This window comes from Trifolium pratense, linkage group LG7 (assembly GCF_020283565.1).
Source record: "Trifolium pratense cultivar HEN17-A07 linkage group LG7, ARS_RC_1.1, whole genome shotgun sequence".
NCBI classification, from domain to species: Eukaryota; Viridiplantae; Streptophyta; class Magnoliopsida; order Fabales; family Fabaceae; genus Trifolium; species Trifolium pratense.
In genome coordinates this window covers 57,675,053-57,702,799 of record NC_060065.1, presented here as the reverse complement: position 1 = coordinate 57,702,799, position 27,747 = coordinate 57,675,053, and the positions used below count along the sequence as shown (strand labels likewise).

At 31.4% G+C, this 27,747-nt stretch overlaps 6 protein-coding genes across 6 annotated transcripts; 5 read left to right on the top strand and 1 right to left on the bottom strand.

Annotated features, from left to right (window-relative positions):
• Nucleotides 1–6,849: 6,849 nt before the first annotated feature.
• Nucleotides 6,850–8,803, top strand: LOC123899977 (embryo-specific protein ATS3A-like). The gene is made up of 3 exons (XM_045951251.1): nt 6,850–7,137; nt 7,404–7,520; nt 8,305–8,803. Exons 1-3 carry the CDS (start codon nt 7,000–7,002, stop codon nt 8,581–8,583), a joined length of 534 nt encoding a protein of 177 aa, XP_045807207.1. The 5' UTR covers nt 6,850–6,999; the 3' UTR covers nt 8,584–8,803.
• A 711-nt stretch (nt 8,804–9,514) lies between these two features.
• On the top strand, nt 9,515–10,273 carry LOC123896698 (NDR1/HIN1-like protein 13). The gene has a single exon (XM_045947057.1). The coding sequence runs from the start codon at nt 9,515–9,517 to the stop codon at nt 10,271–10,273; it is 759 nt and encodes a 252-aa protein (XP_045803013.1).
• A 1,604-nt stretch (nt 10,274–11,877) lies between these two features.
• LOC123899033 (probable polygalacturonase At1g80170) lies at nt 11,878–16,319 on the top strand. The gene is made up of 10 exons (XM_045950088.1): nt 11,878–11,944; nt 12,242–12,361; nt 12,932–13,069; nt 13,911–14,081; nt 14,187–14,210; nt 14,821–15,028; nt 15,141–15,222; nt 15,368–15,476; nt 15,752–15,868; nt 15,989–16,319. The coding sequence occupies exons 1-10, from the start codon at nt 11,930–11,932 to the stop codon at nt 16,217–16,219; spliced, it is 1,215 nt and encodes a 404-aa protein (XP_045806044.1). The 5' UTR covers nt 11,878–11,929; the 3' UTR covers nt 16,220–16,319.
• A 723-nt stretch (nt 16,320–17,042) lies between these two features.
• Nucleotides 17,043–19,250, top strand: LOC123899031 (RHOMBOID-like protein 5). The gene is made up of 5 exons (XM_045950085.1): nt 17,043–17,457; nt 17,774–17,937; nt 18,031–18,209; nt 18,274–18,560; nt 18,794–19,250. The coding sequence occupies exons 1-5, from the start codon at nt 17,186–17,188 to the stop codon at nt 18,888–18,890; spliced, it is 999 nt and encodes a 332-aa protein (XP_045806041.1). The 5' UTR covers nt 17,043–17,185; the 3' UTR covers nt 18,891–19,250.
• Nucleotides 19,251–19,383: 133 nt separating this feature from the next.
• On the bottom strand, nt 19,384–21,252 carry LOC123899032 (DCC family protein At1g52590, chloroplastic). The gene is made up of 5 exons (XM_045950086.1): nt 20,969–21,252; nt 20,801–20,858; nt 20,026–20,133; nt 19,758–19,850; nt 19,384–19,681 (listed from the first exon to the last, which is right to left on the bottom strand). Exons 1-5 carry the CDS (start codon nt 21,150–21,152, stop codon nt 19,600–19,602), a joined length of 525 nt encoding a protein of 174 aa, XP_045806042.1. The 5' UTR covers nt 21,153–21,252; the 3' UTR covers nt 19,384–19,599.
• Nucleotides 21,253–23,940: 2,688 nt separating this feature from the next.
• On the top strand, nt 23,941–27,412 carry LOC123899134 (signal peptidase complex catalytic subunit SEC11A). The gene is made up of 8 exons (XM_045950197.1): nt 23,941–24,198; nt 24,671–24,783; nt 24,913–24,984; nt 25,126–25,161; nt 25,582–25,627; nt 25,815–25,902; nt 26,253–26,310; nt 27,215–27,412. The coding sequence occupies exons 1-8, from the start codon at nt 24,120–24,122 to the stop codon at nt 27,263–27,265; spliced, it is 543 nt and encodes a 180-aa protein (XP_045806153.1). The 5' UTR covers nt 23,941–24,119; the 3' UTR covers nt 27,266–27,412.
• The last annotated feature ends 335 nt before the right edge of the window (nt 27,413–27,747 follow it).

Sequence of the window (27,747 nt, the reverse complement as noted above, 5' to 3'; positions counted from 1 at the left end):
TATTGTCTTTCAAAATATGGCAAGACGTTTGTAAAATAAATATATATATACAGGGTAAGACAATTGAGTAGTGGCAAGACAAAACAAGATTTTTCGTTTTGAAAAAATAGAAGATGTCAGGGAAGAGACCTCATCGTTCAACAAAAGAAACAACAAACACATCAAATGATGGTGAACAAAGATTTAAGGGTGGTAAATTTGAATTGAAATTTAGTTTGAACGTGACTTCGCATGATTTAAGGGTTTGTTTTGTATGTAAGAAAAACATGGATGATAAAACCATCTACATGTACAGGTACAAGTTAATTATTGAATTTTATTTAGTTAGAATTATTATTATTTGAGTGATTTATTAGTTGATTGCGATCGTTATTTGTTTCCACTTTTTTTAACGACAAATATATTATTATTGAAAAAAAAATATTGCTGAGCTTGAACCCACGTTTTTCGGGTGAGAGCCAAATATCCTGACCAACTAGACTACAACGATTTGTTCTTTCCATTCCTTATTCTTGTTAGTTTGAACAAAATTTGAATTCGCAATATCATGCATCTTATTTTCCTCAATTTCTTCTGGGCACCTTTTGATTTAATTATTATTAACTCTGTCACCCAATTCTAGTCAATGTTTTTTATTTATTTTCAATTCTTATTTTACAATGGTATCCGTTCAATTTACTTTATTTTATTTATGAATGCGAGTAAATATTATGTTGTTGATGTGAAAACAAATGAACAACACAAGACGTAATAAGTTAGTTTTGAATTTTTGGTGCTTCACTTATAAAGTAAAATATTTTTAAATAATTAGAAATCCAATTGAACTTTTCTTTTTATTAGGGACCAATTTTTAAGATTAATTTTGGTTTGTGGCGTTTCATAATTCATTTGCTAAAAATGTAATATTGTAAAATAATTAGAGCTCAGTTACACTTTTTTTTTTGTTGACAAATACGCTTTACTCAAAATATTTAACACACCTTTTGTTGAAATATTTATTTTAATTTTTTGTTCGTTTCAGGAGCAATGGTTTCTGCTCAGAGCGATGTCGTACACTACAGATGTACTACGATGATGAAGTAATAAAGGAGTCTATGGGAAAGAAGAGGACAAATATCTCAACCTCATCGGAATCTCAAAAATAATCAAATATGTTTTATTTATGATACCTCAATCTTTGCTTCGTCAACTTTAGTTTTGCATTTTATTTTATTTTCTATTTAAGGGAGGAATACTATTATTATTTATTTAGGAAAAAGTATTAGACTCTATATTTTTCAATGGAGATTTAATTTCGGTCTTTTCTAAAATATTTGTTTATTTAATTTTTGCTTGTATAACTAGAAAAATAATACTTACGCATATTTTTTTATTTTTGCCTTAACTAAACATTTGGTTCCTTACGTTTATTTTATGTTTCGATTTGGCCCTTTACATCTAAAAAATATCAATTTAGTCTTTTACGTTTTCATCGTTTGCATTAGTTAGTACTTTCCGTCAGTTTTGTCACATGTGACAGACGGTTTGTATATGTGGACAGACAATTTGTATGTATGATCAGACACGTTGACACTTTGATACTTTGACACGTGTATAGTTCAAACGTTGTTAGTTGAAAAACTAACGAAAAGGAGTAACTAATGCAAATAGTAAAAACTTAAGAGACCAAACTTTTCAATTATACAATTTTATTTTGTACAATTTTGACCTTGGACAGTTAGCCTTTTTTATTTCGTAGATTACCCTTGAACAATTGTGTGTAGTTTATCCAACCGACATGAGTAAATCTAGTTTTACTTAACTCTGACTGACTTTAACACTCTTCCTAATGAATAAGGGGTCCGTTTAGCCTGGGGGAAACATGATTTTGTGCATCTTGTACCCATGTAAAATACTGGGAATCTTTACTTTGATCCGGTCAAAAGATTCCATCTACAATAGATATGGCTACATAGTATTTCTCCCAAAGGTATATTATATTTTCAGAAAATTTAATCTAGAATTATTGTTGTCATGTTTTCGTATCTGATCCAGCTATCTCTTGAACCACTCCCACTGTTGCAAGACCAATACATTTCTCGATTAATCCTTCAAACAGCAGATTCTGATTTCTAAACATTACCAATCCAAAAGTTAGATTGTAAAAATAAAAACGAATTGGGGACTGAGGAATTGTATTTCACACTTACAATTAGCAGAATCAAAGAACTCACTTTATATAATTACTGAATCAACGAATTGACGGATCCTAATTCAAGTATTTTTTTACTAAAAAAATGGATTAATCCTAATTCAACTATTTTTTTACTAAAAAAAAAGAAAGTATTTTTTTACTTAATAATTAGTCGCTCCGGACACAATTATAAGCAAAAAAACACTTTTTAGGTTTATTGAAAAAGTAATGTATCTAGTAAATAATATAGACTGGATACATTATTTTTTCAATGAATCTAAAAAGTGGTTTTTTGCTTATAATTGTGTCCGGAGGGAGTAAGTAAAATTATTTAAGTCATTAAGTTCGCGCCAATAATCTATGAAGCACGGACACGGCGAAACGACACAGATACGACGACACAAATACAGGACAACAACACTGCTACATATTCATAAAAGATATAAATTTAATCAATATATATATATATATATATATATATATATATATATATATATATATATATATATATATCCATCCATTTAAGTTAATCCAAAGGTCTTAAATCATTCACTTACTAAACTCACATGATATCCTTTATGTGATTTGCTCCTTAATTAATTTGTTACCGAAAAATCCGATGACCATATCCCTTCCTTTGTTTTTTTCTTGAACAATATCTCTTAACGATGCTTATGAATCTCTTGTTTTGATCATCATCACAAGTCACAACTACCACATATCAAATATTGGAATCTTGTACCAATAATAATTCATATAGTCATTTTTTGGTTCGATCGATTGCTAGTTTTATTTTTCATTCCTTTGTGGAAGCAATTTGGAAGAATCCAGCTTTTTACTAGCTTTCTTGATTTAAGAAAAAAATATCGATCATCAGCAAGGTGGAGCGATGAATTATATTGTTACCCTCTAGGAAGATTAAATGTGCAAAAGAAAGATGGATACAAAAAATTAAAATAAATTAATTCATAATTTTGATGCAAAATTTGTACTTTATTGAAATTTGTACCGTACACCAGAGAAGAGAGGTCACATGTGAGAGCTGGAAGAAATTCCATGGGAAAGATGGACAAAGTTAAAAAAACGATTCAAACAAATATTGGATGAAAACTAAACACAGTGAATTAGGGTTTTTTTTATGAGGACAATGAATTAGGAATTTTATTGAGAAAAAACAGATAATTAGGAATTAATTCTCTAGAGATACAATCACATGATATTTTAAGGGAATTGATCACAACCATTGGATTAAAAAAAAAGAGTGGATTAGATTTGGTATCAAACTAAATTTTATTTGATGTTTTCTCTCTTGATTCCCCGTATTTCTTTTATATCCCCTGAATTTCCAATTTCGCCCTTGAAAAAACTTCGGTTTATAGAAACCGAAATTTTTTTTTGTCTTGAAAACAAATTTTGATTTCTAAAAACCGAAATTTACTCTGAATTTGCATTAGAAAAAATTCGGTTTCTGAGAACTGAATTTTTCTGCAAGGACAAAATTAGAATATTGGGATATAAAAGAATCACGGGGTCGAAAGAGAAAACATCTTTTTATTTTTATATTGACCCAAAATTCATTTTAAGGTCCATGGTATATATGGCCTTCTTAAGGTCCAGTCCACTTTCTTAAGTTTCAGTCCACTAATCTGGTAACAAAAAAAAAGAAAGAAAGAATCATGTAGTTTTACATGCACCTCTGTCCTTGCAAATTTATCCTAAAAGGTAGCAAGCATTTAATCTCAGCCATCCAAATAAATTTATATTATATCCATGGTAATCAAATGCATTGGTCCAAGATGGACAAAAAGAGTTGTTGGTCCAAATTAAACGGAACCTTTAACTTTTTGTTATGGACTGACAAAAACCAAACTGAAAAAAAATGTGACTTGCAAGGAGGGCTTTTAACACACACGAGTTTAGCGAGGTGAAATAAAATAATATATTTTTGTCAATAGGAAAAAAAAGAACTTTCTCAATTCTCAACACGTGATTCACTTTTTATTTCAGGTTATCTCATGTACAGGAGTTTATAAAAACTGGCGAAATTTAACATGCTTGATTAACAAAGTTTATAAGTATTTGGTAAATTGTCCAAGAGAGTTTATGAATTTTGGTTGTAAGTTGTTTTCAACTTATTTATTTCTAACAAGTTCTTTAAGATAGTTTTATAAAAAAACCAAGAGGTAAAGACCTAAGAGAAGTATAAAATTGATGTTTTTTAGAGAAGAGCTGTAAGTCTCCTATTGCTTGGAAATCTATTTGTCAATCTAAGCGTAATGGCAGTGGCGGAACCAGGAATTTTTTCTTGGGTGGGCCGTTAAAAAAATTTATAATATATAAATTAAATAAAAAAAATTATATTGCGTATAAAAATTTAAGTCATAATAAGCAATAATTTGATAATTAAAAAATTAAATTACATACCAGAAAATAATACACTGCGTATGTCAAGTGACTTGAAATCATCAATAATTGACTTTGAACTAATGTTTGCTTAATTAGACAATAAAAAAAAATTAGATTGAAATTTATTCATTAATAAATATAAGATAATAATTAGACACGGATTAAATAAATTAAAAATAATTGTGTTTTATTTTTTTGGTAAAAATAAAAATTGTGAATTGATATATCATAAGAAAAACATTAATCTCAAAATTATGTCTTTACATGTTTAAGACGACATTTATCCTCAAGGGTGTGTGTTAAAGTTGATTTTTGAAAGAAAAAAAACAAAACAAAACCAAGTAAGGCATGGTTCGAACCCATGACCATCACCTCCAAATGGATTAGGAATTGAAACCTCTACCATCTAGGCTAACCTTCCACTTCTGTTCCTATTTACCTTCACAAATATATAAAGTATTACAAATATGTAATTTCATGAAAATACCAAGGGTATATTAGTAATTTCCTATTTTTTGGGGGAGGGCCGCGGCCCGCCTCAGCCCTCCCCTAGTTCCGCCACTGCGTAATGGTGGTCTGAATTTCATTGATCTTGAGGTTTGGAATCGTGTTTCCTTACTGAAGCTGCTTTGGAACCTGTGTGGCAAATCAGATAGCCTTTGGGAGAAATGGGTCCATGCGTACTACATTAAAAACCAACACATCATGGAGGCTTGTATTTCGGAGTCTGCCTCCTGGATAATGAAGGTTGTTATGCAGCAACGAGTGTGTATCCACCAGAATCAGGTGTGGAAAGAGATGATGAATGTCCAAAAATTTAGTATGAAGAAGATGTACCTGGCTATTCATGAGAGATCTCAAAGTGTTGCTTGGAGAACCTTGTTCTATGGAAACGTGGCCCGTCCTAGAACTCTTGTAAACCTTTGGCTTGTTTGTAATGAGAGGTTGGCTACTTGTGACAGATTACATAAATATGGCTTAATTGACACAACCCATTATTGCTTCTGCAATGCTAATGAAACGCAGCAACACCTTCTCTTTAATTGCAATGAAACAAGGAGTATTTGGAGAAAAGTTCTTGAGTGGATTCAATTTGATCATTATCCTTTTGGCTGATGTCAAGAAGTGAAGTGGATTATGCAGCAGACTAAAGGAAAAGGAGGTCGTGCTAAGATCCTAAAATTGGCTTTTACTGAAAGTGTTTATGAGATTTTAAGGTATAGGAATGATGTCAGCTTTGATAATGCTATCCATAACAAGCATACCGTAGAGAACATAATTGATACTATTGTTTATAGAGATTGGACTAATAGGAACTTAAGAACACACCTAGCTAAACTCGTGATGTAAATAGGCTTTCTCTGGTTGTGTTTGTCGTTTTTTTGATACTTTGGGCTGGATCCTAGTGATCGCCTTGTACCTATGGTTTTTGAATTAATCAAAGTATTTTTTGGTTCAAAAAAAAAGTTCTTTAAAACTCTTAGAGAGAGATTGTTACCCATTTGAGTTCCACAAGATTCGAAAGATTAATCATCGCAGTTGTGCGTAGAAGATATCTCATTTATTTGAAAGATTAGTCACCGACTCTACTTTTATGTATAGATTTCATCAACTTCTTTGGTGTTACTAGATTGGATGCTTCATATTTTTATGTGTAGATTTCATCAACAAATAAAAATTATTGTTCAAGTAAAATTATAATTAAGGGTAAAAAATCTAAAATATTATTAAAATTGATCGGGACAAATTTTGTGACTTGGTAGCAATTATTGTTAATATATTGTTATAATCTTTTTATTGTTTCTGTTTTTTCCATAAATATTTTTTTACTAAACTTTATATAATTTTTTATTGCTCTTTTGTTTTACTTTATTCCTGTCTTTATACATATATTTTTAATAGAGTGAAATAATGAAAAATATAAAATTTAGAATATTATTAAAACTAATAATGACAAATTAGTAAAAGTAATAGTAATCAATTCTAAACTTTCTATAATCTTTTTATTGTTTTTTTTTTCTATAATTTTGTTAGAGTAAAATTTTAATATGTCCACAAATTGTGTTTAATTAAAACAAATTAATAAATATTATTTATGAACCTATCGTAATTGTTCATCTCAATCAATATACCAATACATATCTAAATAAGATGTGTATCGAAGAATTCAAATCGTCCAGATGTTTGCTTATGCACTAAGCTTTTAGTTAAACTGTTTTCTCAAAGAGGACTTACAAATGATATGGACCCTAAACGCAGTTAAACAAAGTCTTAAATATTTGACTTACCTACCTACCCACCTTTGTCCGTGGCTACAATAAAACCAACCAAAACAAAACCAAACCAGTGGTATAGTATAGTATAGTATAGTATACTACTCCTAGTACTGAATCAGTCTCATATTTTTCGTAATCTCCGACATGAAAGGTGTTGGGTCAATCCTCTTCTTGTTCTTCTTCTCATGTTACATAATCGCTGTCTTCTCACAAGCAATACCAATAACCACTCATCAACCTCAACCTAATCAATCTTTCAAGCCCAACCAAACCCAACATCAGGTATATATATTTCCATTTATAGCCCTTTTACTTTTTAATTACTCCACTTTTCAAATTTTAATTAACCAAATACAGGAATATAAAGTTGAAAATACCCTTCAATTCTTAAATACTAGAGTAAAACATTGTACTAGTATATATCTTAATTTGGATTAGTGCTTCCAAATTAAGGTTTAATTGCTATGATTAGTTTCTACTATAGAAGCATTTTCAGATCTTGTTATTGTAAAATCTGAAATTGAATATGCATGTTGTTGTTGTTGCAGAGTGCTGTTGGTAGTAGCACTTGTTCTTACACGGTGGTCATAAAAACAAGCTGCAATTCCCCCGCATATACTGGAGATCGTATCAGTCTTTCATTTGGTGATGCTTATGGCTATCAGGTTCCATTTTTCAACACATATACTATCAATATTTTATTTCTGCCAAAATTAAATTAACCAAGTTAATCAATTTACATTATTAGAAATGTTTTGATTTTATTGTTATTAGAAATGTTACACTATAGAATATAGACCATAAGTCCCAGCTCACCTGAAAAAAGTCAAAATTGTTTGGTTGGACACCTTCAGTCAGATTTGAATTCGGGACCTTGTGTGTGAGTTTAGTGGCGTTTGTCATTTTGTCTATAAACAAAAAAAATATATTACTCCCCCGATTGCTATTATAAGCAAAAAAATTATTTTTAAATTCATTGGAAAATTGGTGTATTTTGCTTGTAATAGTGACCAAAGGGGGGAGTACACTATAGTCCCGTACAATGGCGAAGCCGGACCCTAGTTTAGAGGTTCAAGCTTTTGAGTTATTGAGCTTTTTGTGGTAGCAGTGAGGGAAAAAACCCAGGGGTTCAAAATGCAAAATATATAGTTATATTTGCATTTTAAGTTCAAGGGGGTTCAGTTGAATCCCCATAAAAAAGGCTAGCTCCGTCCCTGATCCTCTCCGTTCAATTGATAGTTACAAAGACGTTTGATTTGTTGGGCACGGGTTCGAGCACGTGATTCTTCATTTCTCCGCGCGTTCTCAACACTACTATACTAGGATGCGACAAGGAAAATAATGTTACACAATAACAAATATTTTGACTAAATATTACACTATAAAATTGGTATTGATTGAATTTTGATATAGAATAAATTTTAATGAATATGTTGGATAATGAAACAGGTTTATGTTCCAAGATTGGATGATCCATATTCAGGGACATTTCAGGGTTGCTCTACAGACACATTTGATATATACGGACCATGTACATACCCAATATGCTACCTGTATTTATACAGAACAGGATACGATGGTTGGAAACCAGAGAGTGTGACAGTATATACCTATAACTACCAACCTGCTACATTTTACTACAACACTTTTATCCCTAATGGTATTTGGTATGGTTTTGATTTTTGTCGTGGTTATTTATCATCCACTACCACTTCTGCTGCACTCTAATGGACCTTCTTAGTTTGTTGATAAATAAGGGAAGTACTTTTCCCACCCCCATATATGTTAGGCTTAGTGGGCTTCTATAAGCCCTTCCTGTGGGGTTTTCTATATGTTTCTACTGTCTGTATTCCACATTAAATTATGCCATATGATATTTTGAGATACTTGGTTGATTTTGTTCATGTATAAAGTCTTGTTAATAGCATTAGACTCAAGTGGTTAATGATTTTTTTTCTACGATGAATCCTTCGAAATGATCCGAGTTTGCCATAGGAGAATCTATATTGTCTCCTATAAGTTTCCAACAAAGATTAATTACTGTCAAACAGTAATCAATTAATTTCTGTCAAACGACATTAAAAATTTCGTATTATGTTGGAAGAGGTCAACCCCTTAAATGGATCTTAGTTGCCTAGAGGGGAATTAAGCTCTGCAATTACACGCGGATGATACTCTTGGTTTAAAAAACATAAAAATTGTACTATGTTTAAAAAAGTGATAAATTATGATTGGATATTCATAAAGATATGATTTCTATTATCATCAATCTTTTTAGATTATAAATTACGGTTAGATATTCATAAAGATATGATTTTTTAATGAATAAATGATATTATATTTTTTATTCATATTTTCTTATAATATGCATCTTTTCTATTAATTATTTTGTTTTCGACTGAATCTCTTGTGAAATTGAGATTTGTCCTCTCTACAAAATCTCAATCTTTTCCCGTTAAAAAAAAACTCAATCTTTTGTTTATATATTTTGTAAAGATTAAAAGTAGAATATGCGTGCATTGATTTTCTTCGGACACAAGTTTCTTTTTCCTTCCCTATTTAACAAACGAAGTTTGCAATCCAAGCCACTTCACTCACCAAACCAATGGCTGATCAAGTTCATCCAAACACCTTATCAGTCTCAAGCAACTCACAAACGATGTCGTCTGAGGAATCCGCATTGAACTCTCAAACAACGTCGTCTGAGGAATCCACGACTTCCAACCCTTACAACCCTTTCCCAGCGCCAGGAACCTATGTCATCCATGTTCCACAGGCCCATATCTATCAGTGTCCAGAGAATGGTCAATGTTACACCAACTACACTCGTCAGAAAAGTCGCCAGAGCCAGTGTTGTTGTCTCATCAGCGTCCTATTCACTCTGGTTGTGCTCCTTGGCATTTACGCCGGTGTTTTTTACCTGATTTTCCGTCCAGAATCACCTCATTATGCAATTGATCATATTGATATCAAGGGAATGAACCTCACTTCATCGTTGTCTACGATTTCACCAGAGTTTAGCCTCACTATTAAGATTGATAACGGTAACGACAAAATCGGAATGTACTATGAAAACGATATCAACGTTGAAATATTTTACAAAGACGTCATGCTAAGTAACTGTGTGATGCAGGCGTTTTATCAACCGTCAAATAATATGACAGTTTTTCAAACGGTGTTGAAGGGTAATAATGTGGACCTTAGGAGATCCGATCGAAGGGGGTTGGTGAATGCCGTGACAAAGCGGAGCGTGCCGTTAAGTTTGAAGCTGAGAGCACCGGTGAAAATCAAACTAGGATACATTAAGACGTGGAAGATTAGAATTAAGGCTGACTGTGATGTGACCGTAGATCGGTTAACGGGGCATGTTAAGATTGTTCACAAGCATTGTAATAACGGATGGGATCTTTGGTTATAAAATTCAAAATCATAATCATACTTTAATTTGGATTTAGGGATATAATTAGTTATAGGATGTAGTTTTTAGTGTTTTATCTGCGCAGACACTATTTGTGTTCTTTCTCTGCTATGTTTGTTTTTAACATAATATTTTTTTTATTTTTAATACTATTTGTGTTTTTATTTTTTCATTGAAGATAATTATTTTCAAGACGTCTGTTTTACCATGCTACAAAGCTTTTTTTTTTTTTTTCTTAATAGCAAAAATGTATATATAATCAAAAATAGAATTGGTACTAGAGGTATTTTTATCCACCTCGGTAGGAAAAATACAAGCAGTACTCAAATCAATCATAAGCCAAACCAACTAACTTATGGTATTCTAAAATACAATATCAAACTCAACAAATATTATCGAACTATACAATCAATTGAATTAACACACCATTGATAAAGTAAGCATGAATCAGCATGACCAACTAAACTTTTTTGACAGCAATCACCATGAAACTAATTGAATCTTATAAAATACTTCATTTGCTTCTACCGTCTTTGCCGAAAAGATTATTTCTTTATGTGTTCACCAGAGCACCCAAATAACTGAATGTCAAATCAATTGCACACCCTTTGTTACTTTGCTTTCCTTTCCTATACACAGTTAGGAAGCACGCCAACTGTGATGACATTGTTGCCGGCCGGCGTTACCAAACCACCGGTGAACCTTCGAAAGCATATCCCAAGCAAACGAGCAAGACACACACAATTCGGCCTCCCCCTTTGGATCATGCTCCTATGTGCAAATTTTGCTCTCATTGGGAGACGACCAAGTAAAGCTTACCAAGAAAACACAATCACGTTCGACGTTGCCCAACTCCTTCGTATATGTGTAAATGCCCCCAGGACTTAAATCTTGTAACCATAAGAAATAAGAATATATACAAACATCTTATGTATTATGTTCCAATTTTAAGTGCGCCATATTGCATATAGATTAGTGATAAATGAATATTTTAAGAAATTAACCTTATTTGATAAGAAAGTGAGGACAATAACAATTAGTCCGTACAAGTAAAAATATTTTCTTCATATAAAAGCCAACAATTCTCATTGCATTGAAGTCATGCATCTTTCATTCCCTTATTAAGGGCCGACCAAATTGATCATTTCCTTTCCAATGTCTCTCTATAAGATAATTAACGTGCTTTCGAATCAAAGTTGATCAATCAACTTTTTCATCCTTACTATACGTTAACAATCTTTTCATCTATTTACCAAAGTTTACCATTGAGTATAATTTAAGAAGCAAATTAATTAGATATACATACAGAAAGATAACGTAGATATGTACATTTTCCTCATGTGCTTAACAAGGACTTAAATTTCCATAAGCCATGTGTTTTTCCAACTAGCTTGTGTAGAGTTTAATTTTCCACAACCCTTTAATATGTCTCTATACGTACATTATGCTGACTAAGTTAGTATCTTGTTGAAAATAAACTTTATATGTAAGTTGTTTTATTTTATCAATAAAGATAAGCCAATTATTTAACTTCTAAAATATGCTTCCTAATAATGCAATGCTTCTATCACCCTTATAAATAGAAGCTCAATGTGAAGTATGTTACATAGTCTTTGAGGGTGTGAAATATTTGTCATTGGATTCAAAAGCACAACAATGTTTCATACAATGGTTAGGATCTCTCATAGTATCCATTTTATCATTTTTCACATTTTGGTTTTAATGTCTATAGCACTTACATTTCTGATCAAATGTATGTTTGATGTACGATTGATTCAACACTGATACATGTGATTACATTCAATTAATTGATTTCCTTAAATTATTATCCGTGTTTGCGTATTAACGTCAATGTTATGTTGGGTGTTCATAGATTTTAATCAAACATTACTTTCATTATTATGTTTGCAAACTTGCAATTATTATTTTAATCAAGAGTACTTACTATAAAATGTTAATTTCATGCAGGAGTGTTTTTTCAAATTGTTAGTGATTATGAGTATGCTTAAACTCGGATTGAGTATCACAACAACTTTCAATGTGTTGCATTATGGAGCAGTTGGAGATGGAAAAACCAATGATTCCCCTGTAAATTAATTATTCTCTAACCATTTTAGCTGCCTAAAAATACTTTGCTGCATGTGTAACACTAATCTGAATAATTTCATGTTCAGAGTTTCATATTTCCTCCGATCTAATATATAAGCAAATTTTTTATTCACATTCATTGAATAATTAATGTATTTTGTCTATAATATAAACCATATACAAGAGGGTTTCGGAGAGTGTTCGAGAGGAGCGACCGCACATCAAAATTTTAGGACACCAATTTTTTTTACTTAGTGTGTGTACGTGTGCGTGCATGCACTCGTGTGTGCATCCGTGTGTGTGAAAATAGACTTGACTCTTATGATCTTGACAATGAAATCAATTTGAAGAATGAAAAGTTATCAGAGAGATTTTAACAATTGAAAGTACAATCTTTAACTTTTTTTTCACATTATATATTTATAATTATATGACTTATAAAAAAACGATTTACCAAAATTATAACTTGCATAGGGCACCCAAAATCTCAAAGACCTGACTAGATAAATCGGTTATAATTTTTACAGGCATATGCTAATACTATTTGTGTAAATTGATATATTTCAACAGGCCTTTCTAAAAGCATGGAAAGATGTGTGTCAGAGCAAGTCAACCACATCTCATTTGATCATACCAGCAGCCAAGACATTTTTATTGAGGCCAATAACATTTAGTGGTCCATGTAAATCTAATTATATTTACATTGAGGTACTTCTTTTGAATATTTTTGCAATACAGAACCTTATCATAAGTGAAGTTTTGGAACAATTGGTCGGTGGCTTAAAACTTATAAGCATAGTAAACATTAACTTGAGTAATGTTTCAACTTTCAACCAAAATTCCTTATAAAAGAATTCAGCCAAAATGCATTGAAAATATGGATACATATTTGATAAAATTGATGTGTTATTATTTTAAACCATATTATCAGTGTGAAGTATCTATTGATTTTACTGATTACTAATCTCAATTGAAAAATCTGACTGACCCAACTTTAACGGGGTCTACTCTTTCAACCATATTTTTTTCTCATCACGAGACTCAAACTAAAAACCTGTGATGTGTTACTTTGTACTAAATTTAGTTTTTTTAAAGTATACTTTGTAAAAAAATTATATATATAGTTTGTTACCAAAAAATAAGCGATATCAACAAATATAGTGTGACATAAATGATAGATGTTTGAAACTTTAACTATTTGGTTTAGGATTCAATATCTATTGGATTTATGACTTTGGTATATGAAAAAAAACACAGAAATAAAATGTCAATTTTTAAATAAATTTTAATTATTTTGAAAGATTAGTCTCCCCATTTAGAAATATCTTAGTTTTAAATAAAAAAAAATTATATCAATTTTTTAGTTTCTAATTTTTACTTTTCACTACAAAAGTCAAAAGCTAATTAAAAGTATGGAGTATAGTATTACTTTACAATGAAATCTTAAAATAAATAAATAAAAGAACAATCTCTAGTTGACTAGTACTATTTTATTAATTTGAGATATATTTGAAGTAACATATTTAGTAGTGTACTTTTGTGAACTCAGCTTTCAGGAAACATTGTTGCACCTCAAACAAAATCAGAATATTCAGGATCACATTTAAACACATGGATTGGCTTCTCATTTATCAATGGTTTAATTATCAATGGAAAAGGAACAATTGATGGTAGAGGTTCTATGTGGTGGAAACAACCTTGCATAGGAAATCCATCACCTGTATGTAAATATCTATATAATTTTTTTTGTCTTCAATTAATAATGTTACTTAAAATCTTAAATAATATAATGGCCTCATTTTTATGAATTATTTTTCCTTTTCAGGGGACAACTTGCCGTCCACCAACAGTAAGTATTTGCTGATTGATCCTTGCAAAGTTAAATTTTAGCTACATGGTTTCTTGATGCATATGCATAACAATAATAAAAAAAATTAAAAAAAAAAATCAATTAATTGGTTTTTGAAATGTTTATAAAAGAAGAAGTCAAGTAGACATGAGTTCTTGAAATTAAGATTCCCTGCCAGCACCAAATGCACGCATTCGTGCCGTTAGCAAATTAGCAACTGTTATGTCGAGATCGAATGGTCCAGATTTTAAGCTTAGTATTTTAGATTAAAAAATATCAAAACAACATTGAACGTCACCAATGTGCTGACTGCATGAATGTGTGTAATTGATGACCGCAAAGAATCTAAATTTAAATTCTTGATGCATACATAAAACACGGACAAGTGAACAACATACACGTCTTCAATCAGAAGTATTGGTGTAACATATGTTCGAACCTATTGCTAATTAGCCAAAATTGCTAAAGTGACATTGTTATCTAAAAACAGTCACATAAATGAATGAACATAAACACTAAATATAGTTGCAAATTGAGAACAAACACCATGATACCATATGAAGGAAAATTAAGTGAATTAGTATTATTAATTTTTGTGCATACATTACAGGCAATAACATTGAATAGATGCTATCGGTTTCAAATAAAAGGATATAAAAGTATTAATCCAGCAAGAAGCCATATAACTCTAACAAGCTGCAAAAAAGGCATTATCTCTAACATTCGTCTAATTGCTCCTGGAGAAAGTCCTAATACTGATGGCATCGATATCTCTTCCTCAAGAGACATTCAAGTACTTAACTCTTTCATTGGAACAGGTACATAATTAATTTACAAAATTTCAATTTATATTATATTTTAATCATTTTAGTATAATATATAGTATTTAAAAAAATATATATATATTGATTGTGTCTAAATAAATTGTAGGTGATGATTGCATTGCTATTAGTGCTGGATCATCAGTAATCAAAATTACTGGTATAACATGTGGTCCAGGACATGGTATAAGGTTAGTATATATAGAACTTTACTAATTATGTAAATGAGTTTGGAATTTTTATTTTTAATTAAAATGTGCTAGTTTTTTTTTTTTTTGGGTTACACAATATGCTAGTTACTTTACTTAATGATGAAAATATATATTAATTTTGTAGCATTGGATCATTGGGGGCACGTGGAGAGAGCGATATTGTAGAGGATGTGCATGTGAAAAATTGTACATTGACTGAAACATTAACTGGAGTAAGGATCAAGACAAAGCAGGTAATTAATTACTAATTCACCAAATAATTAACATTATTGGTTAGAAACTCTTAGTATTTTAATTTTTTTTAAAGAGTTTAGCAGTGAAACTCACACACTAATTAAGTGTCAAGAAACGGAGAATTGTATATTCAAATCTGCATTTCAGCGTATCAAATATTTCTGCAGTCTTTTATCATATGAGTTATAACAAAATCTATTAGTATTTTTTTTATTATGGTTTTCCAGTAGTAATTTTGATCAAATGACATGTAAATTATTGTATTTTACAACAGGGTGGAGGTGGATTTGCTAGGAGGATCACATTTGAAAATATTAGATTTATTAGAGCCCATAATCCTATTATGATTGACCAATTTTATTGTGTTAATCAGATGGTCTGCAAAAACGAGGTAAAACAAGAGAATGCACCAATTGGATTATTTTTAAATATATGTTAAACTCCCAAAAATTAAATTGTATTTATACAAGTTGCATTGTAACATTTTATTTTAATTCAATGTTATGTGTAGACTAAAGCAATCAAGATTAGTGATGTAACTTATAGAGGGATTAGTGGAACATCATTGACAGACAAGGCAATAAATTTGAACTGTGACCAGAATGTTGGGTGTTCCAACCTTGTGTTTGATCGTGTTTATGTAAGATCTGCTGTTCCTAAGATGAAGGTTTTCTCCTTCTGCCATAATGCTCATGGAAGAGCATCACACACCAAACCAATTCTAAATTGCTTGCTCAAGTAGTTTGAAGTTGACACGTGTCAAATACCAGATTGGTCGAAGGTGTCGGTGTTACATAGCTCTTCCCTTTGAATTGTTGAAGGAAAAAAAAAAGAATAGAAGACTTCAAAATCAAATTGTTTTTATTTTTTGTCCTCAAATCTAGTTGAATTTCTGTTTTCTTTTTTTATTTCTTTTGGAATCTTAGTTAGTTGCTGATTATTAGATTTTATGTGTGATTATTGAATAATAATCCCCGTATAATTATTGTGAGATTATTGAATAATAATTTGTGTGAGATTATTAATGTTTCTATACTTTTGAGTTTTGAAATTGTATTGCAGTCTCGTAAAGTTCTCAATTGTTGAATGTATAAATGTGTTCGGAAGGTGAAAGTCGAAACTCATTTAACTTGAGAACTTTAATTAAGAAGTTTGAAAAGATATATGACATATGATCCAAACACTATTGAGTTAATTAAATTCATTAAGACTATAATATCTTAAATGAATAAAGGTGAAAGTATGAATTGTTAAATCAATAACATATATCAATCCATGTGATATTTTTTTTACACAATTTGTGATCGTAATACAATATTATATGGAAAATGTTAAACAGTACTCCCGAAATACTAGTTAAACATATTAATAAGAAAATTTTATTAATTAATATTAATGATATAAAATGGGAGTAATCCATAAGCTAATAGGTTTGTTGATTACTTTAGGTATGTAAGCTCTACTATATTTGACAATGTAATAAATTATTATAAAAGGGGCTATAGAAAACAAAACAAAAAAGTGAAAAAATACAAATTATTATATAAGGGAGAAAATGAATTACCTAATTTAACTGATATCCAACCCAAAGAAGGGAGGATTCGTTCATTCCTCCATTCCTATGCATTGGCAATTGGCAACAAAACAACCTATTTCTGTTTATGTGTCTTTTGTCTGTGCATGTTTGTTACAATCATCATAACCTCCCATGGGGAAAAAGCCGTTCTCCTCCGACATTGAGGCGGCTCGTTATCCCCCGCCACCACCGCCTTCTTTCTACATGCAACAGCCAAGGCAATGGTTCTCATGGTTGGTGCCACTCATTTTTATAGCCAATATTGCTATGTTTGTGTATAGTATGTATGTCAATGATTGTCCTGCCTATTTGAATGAAGATGTTTGCCTTTTCTATGAATATTTGGGAAGATACTCTTTTCAACCTTTCAATGAAAACCCTCTCCTCGGCCCTTCCGTCCGCACGTGAGAATCTTTCTCTCCCTCTCAATTCCTCTCTACATAATCATCATCATCATCATCATCATCATTTTAACAATCACACATACATAGTATTTTAACCCGTGCAACGCATGAGGAAATAATTATGATTCAATATACATAACCGTTGTAATTTGATAGCTCTTACATTTAAGATTATATCGAATGCATATCCTGAATTACTTGTAGGGTAAGCAACATAAGACATAAAACGAAAATGCTTACAATACATGCATGCATTAGAAAGGAAAAGAAGAAATGAAAGAAAAGCAAAAATGTTAATTAGTTTCATCTTCTGCAGGTTGAGGCTATTAGGAGCACTTGAAAAGGATCTTGTGGTGGGTGAAAATGAAGCATGGAGGTTCTTTACTTGCATGTTTCTTCATGCAGGAGTTATACATGTACTTGCCAATATGTTTAGTCTTTTATTCATAGGAGTTCGCCTTGAGAACGAATTTGGATTTCGTAAGCATATATAAATGAATTTCAATATTATTTTTTCAAGCTGAAACTCTTTTGTTATCTGTTTTTTTATGTATAATCTCTTTAACTTTGCAGACAAAATTGGAATATTATATCTGCTTTCTGGTTTTGGTGGAAGTTTGTTATCAATTTTGCATTTGAGAGATGCAACAGTACCAAATACCATATCAGTTGGCGCATCAGGTGCACTTTTCGGACTTTTGGGAGCCATGCTTTCCGAGCTTCTAACCAATTGGACTATCTATTTAAATAAGGTACTATATAATGATATAGTAGCATTTTTCTGTTTTGAAAGAAGAAGAAAGAAACCATGAGGAGAGAGATTTGAAACCGTGTTTTCTTCTGCAGTGTGCAGCTCTTACAAGTCTTCTGCTCATTATTGGCCTAAATTTGGCTGTTGGATTTCTGCCTCATGTGGACAATTCAGCTCATATAGGAGGATTCCTTGCAGGGTTTTTCCTTGGTTTTGTTATTTTAATCCGCCCGCAATATGGTTATGTGAACAAAAAATATGTACCGCCAGGACATGATTCAAAACGAAAATCCAAGTATAAAGGCTATCAGTATTTCTTCCTGATCTTGTCAGTCATTGTGTTACTTTGCGGGTAAGTAATTCATAATTTTCTGAGTTAAATTTGGATACAGTGTTAATGTAAAAAGTTTTATACCGTCAAATAAATCACAACTATTCATACGTGTAACTTTAGAAGTAGTAACAGTTAATGATTTGACGATTATAATTGATTGACGACAGTGTAAAAAATATTTACAATGACAGTGTATATGAATTAAATAGTTTCATCTACTTTAACTTTTGATGTAATTGCTCATTTGACAGATATGCATATGGCTTAACTACACTTTACATAGGAAATCCAGATGAAGAGATACTTTCCTTCTTAAGGAAAATAACCCAGTTGAGTGATTCAGGCTGATCTTCAAGTTTTCATGTACAATCCAAAATTGCAGTTTTCATGTTATAAAGGACCCTCCAATTCTTTTGATCAATACATGCACATGATCGCGAATGCTTCTCTGAATACTGGTTTGTACACTATATCCAGAAGATGGTATCATCAACTATACATGTATCTATTTGGCTGTTTATATGGATATAGGAAATTCCTAGTCTTTTGGTTCAAAAAATGTTATGTAGATCCATCAGCAAAGAATATTATATTTATTCATTTTTCGGTAGAATGAATAGTTCATCTACTAGGGACAAGAGTTGAGGCTTTGGTTACATTTATTTATTTGTCAATGCAGAAATATAGAAATTTATTGGCATGTTTTCTTGTGTAGCTACACAGCTGGTAAATTTACTGCACTAGTTCGACACTTTTATATTTCGTGTAAGTTCTTACAAGTTGGCGACATATAGGATTTGGGTCATGTTTGAAAAAACAACTTAATTAAACGCTTATTAAATAAAGTCAAAATGTGTTTATATAATCTATAGATAATGATGTATAAGATATAAGATATTATTACAAAATGATGTTCTAACCTTTCATCGAGTTAAAGCTTATATCTTCTAATGCTTTACAGTACATATACATGGAGACTTCAACTCAAAGATTTGCATAACTTGAACTCTCAAGCTTAACACGTTATTGTTGTTACAGTATTCATTCCGAGATGATGCTAGATTTCACATGATTCGGAGCGACCAAAAACCGTGTAACGATTATTTGCAACATTATCGTAAACAAAATCCCTGACAAACCTGCAATAATCCGTTGCATATATCATCAACCTTGTTTCTCTTTAGCAATGAAATAACATGATATACTAGTACTCACAGAGGCATGAACTGAAGAAGAAACGCTATCTGAGGAAAGGGCAAGTCTATGTATTCCATTATCTTCAGCACAGCTTCTGACTTTATGTATGATCTATAGAATATATCACCAAGTCATACATTTCAGTACTAACTCTTCATTTTAATAACTTGCAATCATAAACTTCTACTTTCCTCGCAAATATATTATGCGTCTATTTGAATTGACTTATTTGAACTTATCTACTGACAGACATAAGCACTTGTGAGTTATGATTGAATAGACATACCTGTTATTTTCAACAAGTACAACACTTGAGATATCATCAGGAGCTCTTCCTGATCTTCTAAGTAACATCTTACCAGCTTCACTCTGAAGAGCTTCATATCTAATTGTCCTGTCAAAACCCATCCCAAGTAACGATATACATTAACTATCTACTAAACATAAGTAACTGTATATTTAAATTGCGTCAACCATCTAAATTGTTATCGAAATTATGTGTCAAAATAACACAACTTATAAAACAAACCAAGTAAGCAGCTCTGTAGCACCGACACCTCTGATCAAAGGTGTGTCAGGTGTGATTACATTTAATTAATTCATCTTTTCCAAATTATTACATGTATCGACATGTTACTGTGTGAGTGTGTGGTGTCCGTGTTTCATAGGTAAGCCTAACTAATCAAGTTCTTTATGTCACTACTAACTAATTACTACAATTAACACAAAATAACTAATAAGACCTATTTACCTTTCACTCTATCACTCTAATGTATTTAAATTTTAATAGATTAACTACTATCTATGAAGCATGGACACTCCTTGGATTAGGCGTGTCCTGTGTCAGACATGTGTCGGTGTCGGGCACTGACACGATGACACTTATAATTACACTTATAATTACATTGAATTGTGTCATTTTCTCAAATGATTATCAGTGTTGATGTGTTAGTGTCTGTGCTTCATATACTGCTATACACCGACAGTGTAAAAAAATCTACACATGAATCCAATCAAATGACATCATAGTGATTAGAATGAAAAGGAGATAGAAAATTTACTTATTTCGGTCATTGTCACGAACAAACTTGACACCACCATTACACAAATTGCATACCCCTGTATATGTCAAAATCAACAGAAACAAATTAATCAAAAACTTGCATCGTGGAGACATTTGTTCTATGGAAAATTGGAAGAAAAATAAAAGTTTTGATTATTTATTTTACCGTCAAATAACATGATGGGTCGTTTGTCTTGGTCGAAGAAGCTTGAAGTTGCTTCCACCCAGTTAACGGCGTCGTTTCGGGGTTGTGATAGAGTAGCAAAAGTCTTGACTTTTCGAGCACGCGGTGAGCATGTGACTGAGTTCACGCGCCCAATACAAGCAGGAAGATGAAGCTGAAGAGCCATTGAAGTGTTGTTACCTTCGAGTAACTCAATGAAATATGTAACAGTTTTAAATATGAATTGTTTTCTGTAATTCAATTTTATTGGTGGCAAAGAAGCCAGCAAGGTTGGTTATTTATGGCAACCTTCGATTTATCGTGTTTAACTTTGATTAGTGATGAGATTGTTTGGTCTCTTCAAGGTTTTGGATTCTAACTCATCGTTAGTCGGTTTAGTGGTGATTAAGTTAAATTTAATAGGAAGAACCACAGTTCGATTTCTCGCAAGTATAATTGAAGGAGACTGAAACTACTTGATGTCATAACTAACTCCCAAACCAAATTAAACTTGTGATAAAAAAAAGAAGGAAAAAAAAGAGTCTTGGATTCTATCATTTATTTAGAGTATGCAATAGTATTAAAATTTTTAAGAGAATTTGCCGTAGTATATTTAAATCTCATAAGGCTTCAAGGATTACTTCGTTGCAATGCATCTCAAACTCCACTCAATTGAGAGATAAATTTTGCCCAATTGAAGGTTCAAAGCTAAGCCCATACACCATTGCAAGAACCAACTCTCATGTACACAAGAGTCTCTAATTAGAGTAATTCTTTTATGGGTACAAGCCAAATAATATTTGCATAGTGGCTAGAAATTATCCCATTAAAAACTTCAGTCACTATATATATAATGCAATGTCATGTCAATTGAGCTAAGTTCACGGGTCGTAGAATTAACCATTTTAAATACAAATTAATGGAATTAAGTGATGTTATTCAATTTAAAAGGATGAAAATGTTAATTCTTAAAAAAAAATTAAAATAAAATTAAGCAACCATTATTATAATTTCAATGATTAAATAGTTCATTTATTGTCCTCATAACATAATTAAATTGGTAGAGACATTACGTATAATATAGATATTGGGATTCGAACTCCGGTAGTTTCATTTGTTCACGTAATATTTTTTTGACACATAAAAATTTTGTCTTAAAAAACCAGTTCAAAGAACAATGTATAAATGATGATACTTCAATCACACTTAATTACTCTTAAAAATTATTTTTTAGTCCATAAAAAAATTATTCCTTCAGAAGTCTTCCATCAAAATATATCATTATTTTTAGTATAAGGTATCACATTTTCTTTTTGTCAAAAGTATTCACTTCATTTGAGTATTTAATTTAATCAATAGTATTTGGCAAAGATATTCCTTTTCTTTAGTAAAGTACCATAGGTTGGTAACAGTGATAGTGACACCATAAACCGAATCTATATCCAATGACAAATTAGATATTGGAAAAATTTGTCACACTGACGCTCTTAACATAATTATATCCAATAGGAAAACAGAGCTATTGAGAAATACTAATAAAGAAACAACGTAAAAAAAAAAAACAAATCTTCTGAAAAATATTAAGAAACAAATTAGAAATTTTTTCATTTGTTAGGTAAGAAAATAAATCTTATTTTCTATCTCAACTAATAAAAATGTTAAAAGATATGGGACGGGTAGCTAAACTGATTAAACTTTGGAGGTACAAGATTCAAGTTTTGTGATAATATTCTAAATTTGTAATATACAAACAATTTGCTTATAAAAAAAATGTTAAAATTATTAGGTTTGAAATTATAATAGAATTTCAAGTTTTCTTTTTTATCGGTATAATTAGAGCTGTCAAAGGGGCCGGCCCGGTCCGGCCTGAAGGGGCCCGGTCAAATAAAGGGTCCGCCCCAGTCCGGCCCGTTAACTTCATGGTCCGGCCCGCTTAGCCTGACCCGATAAGCAAAAGCCTACATGACCTGATGGGCCGACCCACTAATTTTCATAGTTTTTTTTTTTTGAAAAAAAAAACAATATATATTAAATTTATGTTATATTTCTCAACTAAATCTTCAATAAGGTAATTCGTATCCCTATATTTTCTCACATAATCTCTCAAACAACAATATCTTCCTCTTTGTCCTCATCAAACAAACAAACAAATCTCTAACAAATAATCTCATCCTAATCCAATAAGTTTTTTGTCATATTATTATTATTACCACAAAAAAAATTCCAAGTTTTATATCTTTCATTCATCCATTGTAATTTAAGTAAAAAAAAAAAAAGAATATAAAATAAATACAATAAAAAGATGATAGAGTTAAAATAATCATATTCCAAGTTTTATATCCTTCGTTGTAATTGCACAAAAATAAATTAAAAATAAAAATAAAAAGATGATATGCTTAAAAATAAGAATAAAACAGATTATAGATAGGAACAAAACACAAATATTCAATAAAACAACAAAAATAATTAAAAAAATTATATATGAATTTATGCATAAAAATAGGACCAAAATATAACAATAAAAGATTATACATTTTTTTTAAATAATTTTTTTAATTCTTCAAGGGGCCGGCCCAAAAGCCTGTGGGCCGGCCCATGAAAAAGCCTGACTCGATAAGGCCCGACCCCCCTTTTTATGAAGTCCGGCCCGTGTAAAATGATAGGGCTAATGGACCGGTCCGATAGCCCGGCATTTTTTATAGTTCTAGGTATAATAGAATTTCAAGTTATTCACTTGCATGGATGACTTTGTAATGACTATTATCATTTTTTCTATTTATTCAAGGAAAAAATAAGAAAATAATAATCTTGCTAAAAAAAAAAACAGTAATAATGGAAAATCTTGTACCAAAAAAAATATAGATAATGGAAAATCTGAGTCAAAAAAATAAATAATGGGAAATCTTGTAATAATGAATTCCTTAAAAAAAATATACTAATAATAATGAAATAAAAATTAAAAAACGTTTGTTTGTTGTAAAAAATTGGCATTTATTTGGTGTTTGGCTCTCTCTATTTGTTAACCGGCGAAAACCAAAACGCAAAGAGAAGAGTCACTCACTCAACAAAACTGGTAGAACAACAACAACTTGGTGGTGTTAGCATAAACAAGAAGAAGCAACAACACTCTCTCAGAATCACAAGAAACAAAGCAATGGGTTTCGTCGGTGACACCGTCGATTCTATCAAATCTCTTCAGATCCGTCAGGTCCTCACTCAGGGTGTTAGTCTTGGTCAGTTCCTTTCTATCTCAATTCAATCAATTTCAACAAACAAAAAACTCTCTTTACGTTATCTAAGTTCAATTTCGGAGCTACATTCATCTGGGTCGACGTTGAAACCGTTAAATTTTTAAGCTTTAGATGTAAATTCTTCAATTTTAAATTTTTTGTATCTTTAGGGTTTATGTCAAGAATTTGTATTATAATCAGTTTTAATGATATGGGGTATAGTTTTTTTTCAATTTTTTGATGTGGGGTTTTGTAACACTCATATGTTATAGATAAAAGTTTTTTTTTTTCTTGTTCTGGTTTATGGGTTTAGTAATAAATTGCATTATGCTGGTAGTAGTGCTTCAATGTTTTTCTTGATTGGTTTTTTCTTAGTATATGCAATGATGATTTTGCTACAAGTAGTGTCAACATCTTGGATTTCTGGTCTATTGTGTAAATTGTATTTAGTGAGGTGTTCTGTGTTTTGCTTCAGGCATGATTGTTACGTCTGCACTGATAATATGGAAGGCATTGATGTGCATCACTGGCAGTGAATCTCCTGTTGTTGTTGTTCTTTCTGGAAGTATGGAACCGGGATTCAAGCGGGTAAGCCAATCTTATGCATGGAAGTCTCGGTATTTCTGTATCTAATATTGTCCAGTGTCATCAAGAAGAAAGAAGCTGCATATAAGTTTTCTGTTTCTTTCTGTTGCTAATGAATGTTGGCATTTGCAGGGGGACATCTTGTTCTTACACATGAGTAAGGATCCAATTCGCACAGGGGAGATTGTTGTATTTAATGTAGATGTAAGTTCACCTCTCATTTTTATCCTCTATGTTTTGCTTACTTCAATTCATATCTATATATCAGCATTTTTTGATTCATTTTATTTGACTTGATACTTTCCTTACTGACAAAATCTATTGGCATGCACCTTTTTTATTTAGGGACGAGAGATTCCGATTGTTCATCGTGTAATTAAGGTAAGCTCAATATTTTGGTTGAATAAAGTATGTTCTTTCCAACAGTTGCATCATTACTGAATGTGACTCTGAGAAGAAGTGCTTTGTATCTTCTCATGTGAGAGTCTCAGATGAGAGGATCCACACATAGCTGTCTTCTGGCAGAAAAATTTGGAAAAAGTGGTTCATGATGGTGGATGGGTGAATACATTTCATGAATGTGTAGAGATACCTATTCAAACTGTAACTACATAAGTTGCATAACAGATACCTCTGGTGTTGATTGAACTACTTTCATCAATATCCTGTCATTGGCAAGTGACAACTTGTGGAAACGGGAGAGTATCACGAATATTGATATAACATGGCTTGATCTTTTATGTGTTGAATGATAATTAAGTTTGTCCTGTTTGAGACTCTTAATGCTTGATCATTTTATAGGTACATGAAAGAGGAGATACTGGGGAGGTTGATGTTCTCACAAAAGGTAGTTGCTAGTGCAGAAATACTGACAATGCTGATTTTAAGTTCTACATTATACAAAATCCAATCTTTTAATAGTGATTTTGATTTTCATTCTTTTCTCCAATATTATATTTCATAATTTTTGTTTAGTTTTCCATTTTACAGTGTTTGTGTGTTAATGTGATGTATTTCTGTCATGTCTTTGGCAGGAGATAACAATTACGGTGATGACAGGCTACTGTATGCTCATGGCCAGCTTTGGCTGCAAAGGCACCACATTATGGGTAGAGCTGTTGGGTATGTATAGCATTTCTTCTAGACTTGATTTCCAAACTTATATTGAAAAGGTCATTCCTTCCTTGCTGTGACAACCTATATTGTTAATTAAAATATAAAGATTAAGGTTATACGCTTTTAAGTCTCAAACTATAATAAGAATGGGATCTGTGACTGACAGTTAAGTTATTATACATGAATGACTAATGCCTCTACATGCCTATTCATGGAATATCATACACTTGTTGGCCCTTCGAGCATGATATATACCAAGGGTTTATCCTACAGTTTGCATTCTGCGGTACTATATGCATGTTCAGTTGAAAATTATTTTATAATATGTTACCATTGCTTGTATTTTTCGATGGCAGGTTCTTACCTTATGTTGGTTGGGTGACAATTATCATGACTGAAAAACCTATCATCAAGGTTTGTTTGCTTCACCGATCAATTTTATTATCATTTAACTGAATTGGTTGTTTTGTGTATGTTTATAGTGAAACATGATAATCATGATGTTTTACTATGAGATAAGTGGTGACCATCATGGTAGTTAAAATCAGGATTTTACCTAAAATCGGAAAGGGGAAGTAAAATCGTAAATCGTAACATTAATCGTAAGATTATACAAAATTCATAAAACTCAAATATATGCATATAAATTCATATATGTGCATATAAAATTGCATAAGACAAAGAAAACCTTAAATCACATTTGAATACTATGTAAATTTAAATTTATTAGCATGAGAGTTTGAAGCCATTTGGAAATGAAACAGAAGAACGACAAGGGAGAAGTTTTTTTTGAGCCAAACGCAAGCATGATCGCTAAATTGCTACAAGATTTATGTGTGTACGTATAATCGTTGAGGCCAAACATAATCGCAAAATCGTAAGATTTTACTATTCAAATCGGGATTCCACCTGATTCCACAAAAATAAAAATAGGATTATACGTGTAATCATAATCGCTGAGGGCAAACATAATCGTAAAATCGTAAGATTTTAGGATTAACATCGGGATTTTAACTACCATGGTGACCATTTTAAAAGTGCATAGCATAGATTTTGGGATTTGACCCCTTAAAAGTGAGAGATTCTCATTAGTTGAAGTGAGGGGTCACATCCCTTGATGAGAAAATCAAGGGATTAGTTTAAATGATTTCATAATAATTTGTTCATATGCATGTATTATATCACAGTCATGTCTTTTGATTTTTAAATCAATGGCTATGATTTTCCACTTTTCTGCAACTCTATATTAGAGCAACTAAATCCTATACTTTGAATTGAAACTAGTATGAAATGTGCTAAACCTGTATCTTCTTTGCAGTATATTCTCATTGGCGCTTTGGGGTTGCTTGTGATAACTTCAAAAGAGTAGCTGGTGAATCCAAATCAAACTACGGTCTGACCTCCAAGAGTACTATGAGCAAATGTCATGCTTTTTTTTGAACTTGAAGGTGTCCTTGTGTACTATTAACAGCATAATATTAAGAATTAAATACAAAGTGAATTTTATAATTTCTTATGATTGTTTGTTGGTTGATTGAAAATCCCCCTTAGTTTGAGTATCTATGTCTATATACTTGGTTCCACTTTAGGAGGAAGCAAAATTGATTCTAGAGGTTAGAACTGGTTTTGGTGTTTGAATGTTTTTTAGTAGAATCAATTTTGCCTCTTAAATGTATTTTAACTTGAAGCTAGAATATGGTTTTGCCGCGCTAGTGGTTGTGGGTCAGAACTCAGAATAATGTCCTATATATACACTTTAGTGACAATTGAGAGTGATCCTCACAACTCTTCTCCATATGGTGTTTGCAATGCTCATGACTATAAATGAAAACGATGTCTTTGACATGAATA